This window comes from Lepisosteus oculatus, chromosome 5, assembly GCF_040954835.1.
Source record: "Lepisosteus oculatus isolate fLepOcu1 chromosome 5, fLepOcu1.hap2, whole genome shotgun sequence".
NCBI lineage: Eukaryota > Metazoa > Chordata > Actinopteri > Semionotiformes > Lepisosteidae > Lepisosteus > Lepisosteus oculatus.
Genome location: NC_090700.1, coordinates 51,572,133 through 51,585,189, shown reverse-complemented (window position 1 = coordinate 51,585,189; position 13,057 = coordinate 51,572,133). Strand labels below are relative to the sequence as shown.

General features: G+C 34.3%; 1 protein-coding gene across 3 annotated transcripts in view; it reads left to right on the top strand.

Annotated features, from left to right (window-relative positions):
* The window catches only part of cd276 (CD276 molecule), a 74,753-nt gene extending 63,583 nt beyond the window's left edge, over nt 1-11,170 (top strand). For 2 of the 3 annotated variants that reach the window (XM_015343785.2, XM_015343787.2), the window contains one exon: nt 10,035-11,170. In XM_015343785.2, coding sequence (XP_015199271.1) covers nt 10,035-10,087 — 53 coding nt within the window. In that variant the 3' untranslated portion in view covers nt 10,088-11,170. The remainder of the gene's footprint in view (nt 1-10,034) is intronic. The other variant, XM_015343783.2, reaches the window with a different exon arrangement.
* The last annotated feature ends 1,887 nt before the right edge of the window (nt 11,171-13,057 follow it).

Genomic DNA, 13,057 nt, shown 5'->3' with positions numbered 1-13,057 from the left:
TATAATTTCTTTTGAGAGCTATTGCAAATAAAATTATCTTCTGCAATGAAATAAAAGCAACAAATTGTGTGGTAATCTGGAACTCAGCACTTGGTTAATTCCTTTTCTATCAGGAGACCTGATATTAATGCTGCTCAAGTGACAGGCCCTGTAGGTACAATTAGTGGCAGATAATGGTTCTCCCCTTGAGCAAAGCATTCAAATAACCTTTATTTAATCTTGTGTTTCCTTTGACAGCCAGTTTAGACATACCCAGTAAAAATGTGTATTTTGTGCTGAGGGGCTTATTATCTAGATTGCAGGTAGTAAAAATGGCACACTATTTAGGAAAGGTATTTAAGCACAGGAGAAACATTCTCGAAAGCTGCTACAAAACACATACAGTATGCACACATACAGGTTCAATGTCCTAGTTAACATTGTTTTACTTGAACCTAAAATGAACCTTTACTTTTGAAAATGTAGAGGTCAAACTTCTGATGCTGTTGTCCAAAATGAGTCCTGACCCTTTGGGTGAAATTTTCTTTTTTATCTATAAAATGGCAGCTTCACCTGCCTGATACTGATTTGGTCTGACAGGATCATAACGACAGAATTTATCCTGAGGGGAAATTTCTCTCAGTGAATGTTAGTTTCCTCTTCTGTTTCTGCATTATTTATGATTCCTTATACCGTTACCCAATTTACATATATTGTTTCATTCAAGATCCAGGGGAAAATAAAATTATTTTATTGACAGACAGTGCATATCTCCTATCGCAGGAGCTGTAGGAGGACAAGAAAAATGATCAAAGAAGATGGTGAAATTCGAACAAATAATAGGCCTAGACATTTATTCATCTAAACTTGACTTTTAAACAGAGGCTTAAGTCCCCTGGGATTTCAAACTCAAGATGAGATTTCTTGAGAGGTTACAAAAATACAATGTCTTATTTGTAAAAAGATCATTCATGTCTTAATTAGCTAAGATCAGTCAAAAAGTAGGGAAGGGGATTCAACATGAATGCTGACCTACTGTCAGTAATTTAATTATCAGTAAATCCTGATATACTACCCACTCAATATTTTGCAGTTGTGGAAGTCCAATATAAAATAATGGTAAAATGACAACAGCAATATAGTGAGACACACAAAGAAGTAACAGACATAACTTATGGGTTTCAAATAGCCACACACCAGCATTACACCTAGTAAGATGCAGGAAATTACAGGAGCCTAATACAGTGCATAATGTAACTACAACAGTAGAACATAACATAAAAGTAATAAATTGCATAAGCCTACTATACCACTAGTGACAGCATGTATACTGCAGTACTCTCAAAAATGAGGCAAATAAAATTTGTGACTTGTTGCAAGCAGTAAAGGGATGTAAGAAATACAAGGGAAATACTAATGATTTTTTTTTATAAAGGGTCTCTTTAAACCCAAGGATGCTAGAAAGAATTCAGTTATGCATTTTCTTCCTCCTGTTCCGATGGCTGCTCTGTCAAATGCAAATCAAGTCATGGATTTGCTATAGCTGAATTGTATTCACTTCTGTAGCATCTCAGTCTTCAAGAAGCTGCAAGGTTGGATGTGAACCCTGTAGGGCTCTACTGACACTGGCCACAGCCCCTTCCATCTCACCTTCATCATTTCCGGTTAGCTTTGTCACACTAGCAATAATGTTGCCATTTCTCAAGTGTGCAACAGCTTTACAGTCATCATACAAATGTATCTTGGAAAACATATCAATCACACTATGGTTTCTACAAGTTCTGTAAACCCTGAATTTTCTATATCCTCTGTATCTACACTTGGCAGTATCATGTCTTGCTCAATGACACCTTCTTAACCTTTCATCCAGCACTTTTGTAATGGATTAGACATTTAGAAGTCATCAATAATGCCTGCCCCATCCCCTGCCATGCTTTGATGGATTCTTGGAGAGTTATTAAACATCTGAAAGATGAGTAAAAAGTAGTTCATGATGGTAGTGTTAAAATCACAATCATAGGTTAAAATCATCCATTGGTCTACTGGACCATACTGATTGTATTTTATGACAAGTGCATAACCATAATGTAGCTATCAGTTGCTATCATCACCAGTTTACTTGCAGGAGGATGTTAACAGACTGACAAAATGCATTCTCTCTGAGCTTTTTACAGTATGTTTCTGAATCTTCTGGGTTTGTGGCACAAATTAATTATAAAACCATGAGTTGAATATTTGGCTTGAACATCTCTTTTGTTTTGTGTGCAGAGCACAGGCACATATAGCTGCAAGTACATTGTCATCCTTGTCTCCTTTTTTGAATTCTGAATTGTACAACAAAATCCTTCACATTATACCTGTGTGTAATTTAGATAAGCGTTTGAAAGATCCAGTGTATCAATATGCAAAATACACTTAAATATACAAAACCTCTCTTTTTAATAGCAGTGAAGGTACAGACATACAGTGGTTATAAAAAGTCACCACCCCCTTTCAAAATTTGTTGTATGACACTCTGAAATTAAAAACAAATTAAATTAGGCTTTTTCCATTTTTATTTACACATAGTAACCCACATTAGCCAAGTGAATTTTTTTTTTAAAACATTCTGAAAATTAATATTACAACAGTAAAATACCTTATTTGGATAAGCGAACACCACCCTTACAATTACATTTGTAAACTTGCTCAGGTATAACCAATCACCTTTTAGATCACACAACAAACTAATTGGCTCCTACCTGTGATCAATTGTGGTGATTTTCAGAATAAAAGCACCTGTTTCTAGAGGATTCCACTGCTTGGAAGCAAACAAATGCAGAAAGGTGCTTTCAAAAGAACTTTGAAATAGCATGGTGGAAAGCCAGTCAGGAGATGGGTATAAAAAGACTTGAAAGGCTTTAAGTATGCCACGGAGCATAGTCAAAACCATCATTAAGAAGTGGAAAGCATATGGTAACACCAAGACCTTACCTAGATCAGGCCGTCAATCCAAACTGGATGACCAAGCAACAAGGAGAGAGAAATCAGAGAGACTAAGAGGCCGATGGCAACTTTGAATAAGCTACAGGCCTTAATGGGAAAGACTGGTCATTGTGTGCATGTGCTAACAATATCACAAGTGCTCCACAAAACTGGCCTATATGGGAGGGTGGCAAGAAAAAAGCCACTCCTTAAAAAAATCCACATCAAGTCATGTTTATGTTTTGCTAAAGAGCAACTTAAAGATTCTGTGGGCAAGTGGCAAAAGGTGCTGTGATCAGATGAGACCAAACTTGAACTTTTTGGCCAGAATGCAAAACGGTACGTCTGGCAAAAACCCAATACATCTTACCATCCAAAGAACACCATTCCTACAGTAAAGCACGGTGGCAGCAGCTTCCTGTTGTGGGGGTGTTTCTCTTCAGCTGGGACTGGGGCACTTGTCAGGATAGAAGGGAAGATGGATGGTGCAAAATACAGGCAAATTCTTGAAGCAAACCTGAAGCCCTCAGCCAGGAAGTTGAAAATGGGAAGGTGGTTCACCTTCCAATATGACAATGACCCAAAGCACACCGCCAAAACAACCATACAGTGGCTGAAGGACAGGAAGGTGAATGTCCTTGAGTGACCTAGTCAGAGCCCCGACCTAAATCCCATCGAAAATCTTTGACATGACTTGAAGAGGGCAGTCCATTAACGCTCACCATGCAGTTTGACTGAGCTTGAACAATTCTGTACGGAGGAATGGGCACATATTCCTCCCTCTAGGTGTGAAACGTTGGTAGAGATGTATCCAAACAAACTCAAGGCTGTAATTCAAGCAAAAGGTGCTTCCACCAAGTATTAGCTCAGGGGGTGTTCTCTTATCCAACCCAGTTATTCTAATTTTTTATTTTTTTAAAGAGATTTTGCTTTCTTTTTTCACTTGGATTTTGCAAGGTACAATTTGTAAATAAAACTGCAAGAAGTCTGATTTTTTTTGTCTTCTTTTTGGGCTTTAGGGCCACAAAAGGTGAACATTTTGAAAGGGGGTGGTGACTTTCTATACCCACTGTATAAGAACTACAGTAAAACCTCAATATTCACAAGTTCTACATTTACAATTTTACCTTTTCATGAGCAATCATTACTGACCACTTTCTCTGCATTTGATGACCAAATTGTCCTTTTCGCAGACTGCACAGTAGGACAGTAAATGTGGTTACCTACTTGGACATCTTCATCTTGCAGATCTACTTCATCTGACCTACAGTTTCTGTAAATGTAACAGTTCATCAGGTGTTATTTTTAGCTATTCAGTTTCCATCAGGAAAGCATAAGATATGTGTTCTCTGTTTTTAAGAATAAATGCTTGTGAGCATTAGTTAAGCTAATAATAAAAGAAGAAGAACAAGAGAAACATAAAATAAGAGAAACACCAAATAGCAAAAACACCTCTGTGGTTCTCTAAGATACCACAGTGTCAGTTCTTACAGAAAAGGATAGCAAAAGAAAATAGAAGAAAATTAAACAAACTGATTTTTTTTTTAATTTACTGTATTCAGTTTAATTTAAAATACTATCAATAAATACTAGCACTATTTCTGAAATAATTAACAGTTATAACAAAAATACTATTTTAGAAAAGCTGAAGCTGGGGAGTTATACTCTGGTTTTCCCAGTTTGTTGTCAGTTTGTGAAGACTTCAAACTACCTTATCTCCGGTTTACTGTTTTGTGAATACTGTTTTACTGTGAAGCTTTTTCCTTAGAGTTAGAGGGCAGGAGAGAAATAAGTAATGGTTTTTCTGACCTTAATGATGCAATGAAGGATGATTTAACCTAAGCAAAAGGCGACAACAATTAAAAAGATAAGGCTGGATTACTTATAAGAAGATGTGGAAGGAACAAATGAGCAACCATTTGATAGGTCGATAGGTCTGAATTTTTAGGGAAACTGGAAGTTTTAGTCATGGGATGTCATGGTAATTATAGTATTGTTGATAAGAACTAAATTATGCAAAGACAGTACTGAAGGGAAAGATGACAGCAACACAGCAAGGTGAAACTGAGTAAAGTAGTTCCCTTCACGTAATGTGCCTGTGATATATTTAATGGTAAATAGAAGTGAAAATATAAAGCAGTTTTTTTACTTATGTTTCTGTGTTTTATGAGTTCTTGTGGTGCACAACGCAGGCAGTGATTTATTGCCTGATTATTTATTTTACAATGATAAAACAAACCTCAGACTGCATAAGATGAAAACACTAGTCTACTAAATTTTCATTTTTATATTCATGTTCTATTCATGTTGATGTCTTATCTGTAAAACCATAAATCACATACTAATGTAGGAAATTCTCTTGAAAATTCATTACTTCCATTATGTGAGATGGAGTACTCAGTTATATCTTATTGGATACACCTAAAAATATAAATTTATTGGTAGTGGGGTCTTTGCTTTCAGTGACTTTCAGTAAATGCAAACCTGAATTTTATGTGCACACATTACAACATGGGTAAATCACTAGTCTTGCATCCAGTGTCTGACTCTTTACTAATATTTTATCATGAAATATGAAAGAGCACATTTTATTCTAAATGACAAATTCGTTTAGAATAGTGTACATTACATAAACACTAGACTGTATGTATATGGGAAGCAAAATAAGTTAATAAAATACTGGGATATGTTAAAATAATGTTTGAATTATAGATGTTTTAATACATAATCCATCAAAGAACTGTAATATGAATAAGCCTATTTTAACAAGCATTCTTAGTGTTTAGAGAAGCTCTCTATGATTAAATCTGGAGGATAAAATAGCTCAAGTTTTAGAAAAGTAACAGAAACCTCGTCTTTTTGAAGTTATTATAAATATCATACATTCGTTTATTTTATTTTTTATTTATGATGCTTAATAAATAAGACTTAATTATCTTTGATGCTTTTTGTGTTTTATTGTTTTGGTGAATATTTTGTGGTTATTTGGAAAGAAAAAAATGTATACAGAAATGTAAATTTATCATTCTTGAGTAGTAAACAACTTGAGTATCACTGAATGAACAACAGAAGTCCCACCCTCATGGTCCAAAAAGCAGCAGGGGTGACTTGTAATGTATATCCCACAATGCATCACTCCTGCTAATTACTATGGTGCATGTGGTGGTCAAGGTCAGACTCCAATTATTACTTTTTTTTTTCCTTAAAAGAAATTACATTTGTTGAGTGTTACTGGGAATATTTGCATTTTGTAAGCTCTCAGTCAGAAGAAATTCTTATTTTGACTAAATTAGTAACCATCTCCTAATGAGTCTCATTCATGTTAGTAGAGAAAGTAAATCAAGAAAAGTTACAGAAGTACAGTAGGGAAAAACTGCTTACGACTTGTTTTTTTTTGTTCCACAGTGCAGACTTTCAATCATTTTGGCACAGAAGGAAGAGACGTGAATGTACATTTATGATCTTTAAACTGCAAGTTAGTTCAAAAGAAAAAAAACAGAAAGGAAAAGAATCTTCCAATAGCATCCCTCATGTTGTGAGATTGGAAAATTCCACATTAGAACGTGAAATACAAAATATCAGGTGCCTTGTAAAGTTACCAAGTGCTCTTAGATTCCTAAAGAAAACCTTTACGGCCCCTTGATTTTTCGCTCAAGTCTGCTCCATATGAATTGTGCTGCCTTTGGGGTTTACCACAGGAATCTCTTCAAACAACACTTTGTACTGTGCAGGAGAATCAAGATTAATATGCTTTCACAGCTCCTACTTGCTCCAGGGGAAAACTGTGCTATAATTAACACCATGGGGCCTGAAAAGATTTTAAAAAATAAAAAATAAATAAAAATTATATATAGGCTCTTTAGTGACTTATGACACTGCAATCAGATAAAAGTCCAGAAGTGACAGGCCATTTCTACACGCAAGAGCAATCAAGAAGTGTGTCAGCATGCATTGTCTGCAATGAGGTTTTTTGAGTCTTGTAGGCCTCTGTTTTCAGACAAGTGGAAAGCCAGCAGGCAATAATTCAAATAAGTCTCTTTTGTTTTTCTGTGTATTGTATTTCATAGGAAACAGAATAACTTTTATTTTCAGTCTTCAAATAATTATGAAATATTTTTAGAATGTCTTCAAAAACATTAACTGTATAAGAAAACTCAACAAAAAATCTGTGCCTTTCAGCAATAAAGTGAAACAATATAAAAACAATTTCACAAACATTTATATTACTTTGCATCTACATTCTAAATAAGAATATAAGAATGTTGAAATCTTGCTTCACCCATTCCAAAATCACCACAAAGTCACACTCTATTAACTTGATATTTCCCCTCTATATGATTTGCTGATGTTGGTGGTTAGACGTTAACTGATTTAAACTCAACATGTCAGGTTCTGAGCTATATATCTGAATAACTTGTTCTAAACTCCTACAACCCTCTGTGTAAAATGTTTCCTGTTCTCATTGTCCAGTTACACAAAGCCCTGTTTTGCATTGCACAGTTCAATCTGTAGAACGTCATTGGATTAACATTAAAAAAGATATGTATACAATTTTAGTGGACAAGAGAACAGTCAGTAAAATGTTTAGTGACAGTTGGCTTGTGTATAATTTCTACTGTAGGGCTTCAAGTTCAGTTTCCATGAACTAATGTAGATTTTTAACATTCTTACAGCATCCTATAATACCCTTTTGGCTTATTTTAAAATCATTCATGGTACATCTTGTTAGTTGTAATTCATTAAAGCATCCCGAAATGTTTAGTTTTGTTAAAAAGTGGTTTGATTTTATTTGTTATTGGAGAAGTGGGAGGCAGAAATCACCAGGAGAAATACTCTATTCTCTAATGGAGCTCTGTCCTTTAATTAATGTATTATGCATGTGTTACTGCATAATTTAGCTTATGTCAGATAAGTTGGATAATCTTTCTCCTTTGGAGGAAGATTTCAAGGATGGAGAAGAGTGCCAGGAATACATTTTCAAGGTTGTATAATTTCAAGACTCAGTCATGCAGTGCGGCTACATGCATAGTGGATTATTGACAGCATAAAACATAGCTGGCTAAGCATTATTTTTGGAAATGCCAAAGGCATAAAAGTTCTGTATTTGTATAACTGGCTGACTCCTTGCAGCACTTAGCAAAATAGGTGCTCATTGTCCCTTGTTTAGACATTAAATAGAAACTACAGTAAGTACTAGAGAAAGCCAAATACTGGCAAAAATAAGAACTGTACTTATGGTAAATTCATGATGACTCCTTTAAGATAGATATAAATGTTACTTTTAAAGAAACTTAAATTTAATTAATCAACAACAATATTATATTACTCTAGGGATGCAAAGATGCCTTAATAATATTTGCACATCAGAGATTTCACATATATATTGGTGTAAGAGAAAAACTGCACTACATAAACAAAAAAACATGTTATTTTTTGTTTAGTGATAATAGGAATTACCTTTTTGTTTTTGGAACACATGTCTCTAAAGAAAGCTGCAAACAATATTTCTAAAGAAAGCTGCTTATAATATTTACTAGGTCTAGGTTTGTATTCCCAAAGTGCATTTTTAGTTATTGAACCTAACTTTTAATGTGACCGATAAAGCTGTGAAGCTGTTTGGAGGCTGTATTTGAATATACAAACAATGCAACACTTGAAAAATGCAGCTCTAAAAATTAAGATAAAGTGAATAAATTTGTAATATTTAAATTAATATGACAAATCTGAATGGTCTAGATAAATTGAAAGTGAAAAGAGATCCTATTTCTACGTTATTTCAACCTAAATAGCACCTGCATTTCCATTTTTGTTATGCTTTCAATGCTAGTTTCTCAGTAAAGACAACCTCATTATCATAAGTATCCTCTCTCCTGAAGATATTTTGTATAATTTTATTTTTTCTCAGCTGGTGACATACACATAGGGACATACAATCAATTTCAAATCACAACCTATTTAAACTCCAAAGATGTGTGATTGTTTTTGTAATGGTTTTTGTTTATGTATAAAAGTTAATCAAAAATATATCCAAGAAACTGCTGATTACTTTGTAGTTACAAAACAGATAATTGGAAGCATTTTGCCTGCTGTCTAAAATATTCATAGTTAAACTATATGGTATTTTTTATTTTCCTCATGTACTTTGTTTTCTTATTGTATGTGAGCACAGACATCTTTCTGCTGAATTCCAAAAGGGTTCTAAAAGCCAAATATTTACACAGAAGTGCTCCATTTTCCATTCATATTCATAATCTCTTTCTTTGACCATGCCAGATTTCCATGACTCCAGAATCCATAACATTGACACTCACAACCCATTTCATTTCATACTAAGAATCGTTTCTACTGTTCATCACATGTACATTTCATCCATGGATACAAGTTCAGTTACTCACTACTTTCTTTATGAGTTTTTTTTTTAAGAAAAATACGTCTTAACAGCTAAATATCCAAATTAAGAGTAATTATTATCTGCAAATTCTCTATTTTATAATCAACATCATCTTCATTTATTATATCATAATCTATTTCACATGATAAATTGTGAAAATCACAGTAATCGTGTAGCTGTAAAATTTCCAGTCTACTGCGACTACGGGGAAAGAGAACAGACATCCAGCTTGCATTTAAAATGTTTCTGCTCTACTTTATTGTTTAAAAATCTGCAATGTTTTTATGTTTAGACATATTCTGAATTCCCCTAAAATTCTAAAAGACTTAAGCCAAATATTTACATTACATTTTTTCCATTCATATTCACATTCTCTTTGTCTGAACATGACAGATTTCTGTGATTCCAGAATGCACTGCACATTGAATGCACTTCTGTTTATATGTACCAGGGACATGCTTAGAGGAAACTTGGGACTGTTATATCTGTCAAAATGCTTATCAGTATTTAATGACTAACAAAATAATCAAGACAAAGTTCATAGCATTTGAATCATAATTTCAATTATGCTTTGAACATATACTCCATTCTTTACTTATGCTCCGGTGTAACATTTCCAAATGGAAATGATTTCCAAAGCTTGAACTTTTTTAAAACTAATAAAAGTTGATATTGACAAATCTTCTTTGTATTTTTTCAGGTTTAAGAGGCCCAACTGAGAACCAAGTGCATCAAACAATACCTTTATCTTAAGGTGGCACCAGTTCATTGCTTACTGGAAAGTTACACAGAGAAGTTTTCCCATGCCTAAGAAACACAGATGGCTTTGCTGGACTTGTTGAAGAAGATGTATTTCATAGTGTTTTGTTTTTTTCATTTTCTGTAATGTATAAAGTATTAAACTTCACTTCTGCTCTTCAAAGAAGTGAGGAGATTTTGATGGGAACATTATCCACAAATGTTTGTTTTTTGTGTACCAGAATCAAATGGATTTAACCTTGCATTTTTTTTTAAGGGGAACTGGGTGAAATTTGTATTTTGTTTCACAGCTTTGTTGATAAAGTAAACCCATAAAGTGTACTGAAAAACAGTCTTAACTCAATTTGCAAAACAATAATTGAACATTTTATTTAAGAGAGTGAAACCAGGATTAAACTCTTCTGAAAATGACCTTTGTTTTTTAAGACACTACTAATGTGCCTGAATATCAGTGTTAGAATGCATTCAACTTTGTAGTGCAAGGCTGGAATAAAGAGCAAAACCTGAAGGGGTCAGGTTCTTCATGCCTGATTGATTTCTTCTTCTAAAGACAAACTGGTCCTGTTATCGGTTCACTGTGTGACCGTGCGACTCTCTGATGTATTATGTCACTGTCTGATTTTTTGTATTGCAGTAAACTAGACAAAAACGCTTTGTGTTAGTTACACTAAGGAATTCACCATGGGCTGTCACTTCAATGCAGATGTTGCCATACAATGTTTTTAAAGAATTTTGAAGGTTTTAGTAACTAATGCCACAGAACGGGAAATAAAAAAGCCTTTATTGACTTTTACAGGTATTGTACAGTAGTGGCTTTCTAGTTCTGTTGATGTTAATGTGTGTTGAGAAGATTGATGTACAGAAATATTTTCTCCACTTAAATCCAAGTGTTGCATGTGCAATCTAAAACTGCAGAGATTTGTTACAAAGAAATGTTGCCTCTCTGATCCACAGTTGCCTTCTTTATTCCGTTTGGAACTAAACATTTAAACATTCTCATTTGAAAAGGCTTTTTTACTTGGGTTTTAGATATTGTGTTATGCAGGCATCATTTAAGAATAAAGAAAATGTAGCTGATCTTGCATTTTTTTGTTCACATTGTGCCTCAAAGATGGAAGCAAAACATTTTTAACCTTGGCAAAGTCAGGTCCATGCATGAATGGATGCTTTATTATTTCAGGTTAGTATAACATTAAAATGCATAGCCTGACATCACATACTATGGGGCACTTTTAAAAGGCCATTTTAGTGGATCTGGAGTTATATTTTCTCATCCATTTGTGAGAATCCATACAATGTTTTTACAGTATATGTAATTGTAGAACATGTGGCTAAATGTTTTCTACAAAGATCTTGAACAATCTTAACATTTGACTTTATTTAAATATACCGTATCTACAGACACAATACAAATGATACAGTGTCCGTTCCTCTAGCATGAACTCAGCTTAGTTCAAAATGCGCACTGCACATAATATCTGCTCTAACCTTTTTCATTTTGAAGAAACAGACTTACAAGACCAGATCAGTTAGTAATTTGTACTGACATCACTTTTCTCATGCATATCACACTTTGTGATATTTTTCACAGAATTAGTCAGGTTGTCCCTTCCAATCTGTATCATTTTAGAATTTTACTATAGCCAGATCCAACTTAATTATTTAACAGATTATCAGCACTATCAAAATGGCAATTAAGGAGTTGGTTGTATCCTAATTTTGGATATACACAATACAGCTGATTAGAAGCGCTATGTTGAGTAACACTGGTGCACACTGCAGTCAAAAACCTGACAAATTTTATGTTAATTGGTAGAGTTTATTTTTTCAAGGATTCACCTCAAGTCATTTAGTTATATTGAGCAGTTCACTTCCAGTGTCTAGCTGTTACCCTGACGCATAGGTACAAGTGTATTTTGAATCAAATCCATATAGAGTACAGGCTAATCAAACAGAACAGAAAAGTAGTGCTTCTTCAAGTCATTATCTTTCATGCTGTGCTCCCTTGATCATTTACTACGGGCAGCATACAGAAGTGACAGATTTGGTATAGATCAAATGGACTTTTTCAACTGGGAGTCTCTGACAAAAGTGCAATCCTGTGATCTTTGTGACCCATACCCTCTGCACCGGGATCAAACAGCTTCTAAAAATTTCAGATGAGTAATTGCCACTTCAGTTAGGTTATTTTAGTTTCTTTCTCATTCTGTTCTATCCAGCTCCCTCCCCCAAATCTCTTTGTGTCACACCTGAACTTTGCATAGAATTTTAAAAATCAATTTGAATCAGTCTTCTTAGTTGGGCTGCACAATGTCATTGGATTAAAACCATGCCAGCTAGGGCAGGTTCCCACTTCAAAGCAAATGCACCATGTCATTTCCAAGTGTGGGGTGACTGCTTTATGAGCATTAAATCTGATTTTTCCAAAGGAAGGGAGTGTGGGAACTTTAAAGAAAAATCCAGGTCATGTTTGGATTTGATTCTGTAATTGACCAAAAGGGAAAAAAGAACATTTAAAAAGTAAAGGCAGTTAAAAACTAACTGCAGGAAAGGATTGTGCATCTAAGACTTTCATTAGATGGCTCAGACTGCATTTCTTGCATATGTGCAGTAAAGGTACTAGTTCTATGTTGATCATGTATGTCGTCTCTCTGTATCGGAGTGAGGGTTTTGGTTGTAACATACTGTAGTATGTGATAATTAGCATAGCATGCGTCTTCTATGCTGTGTTTTTTGTATTTCCTTTTTTATTGTTGTTGTTTTGTTTGTAATTTATGCATTTCTTTCCTACATCATAGAATACAACTGGTAATAAAATGAAAATCCATCAAACTCACAACTTACTGCAAAATGGCACCCCTGTATATCCCCCTGTATATCACACAATTCTGGATATTGTAATCTAACAAAATGCTGGGTATAGCATAAATCTAATTAGATCATTTTGAATTAGATATAAATCTA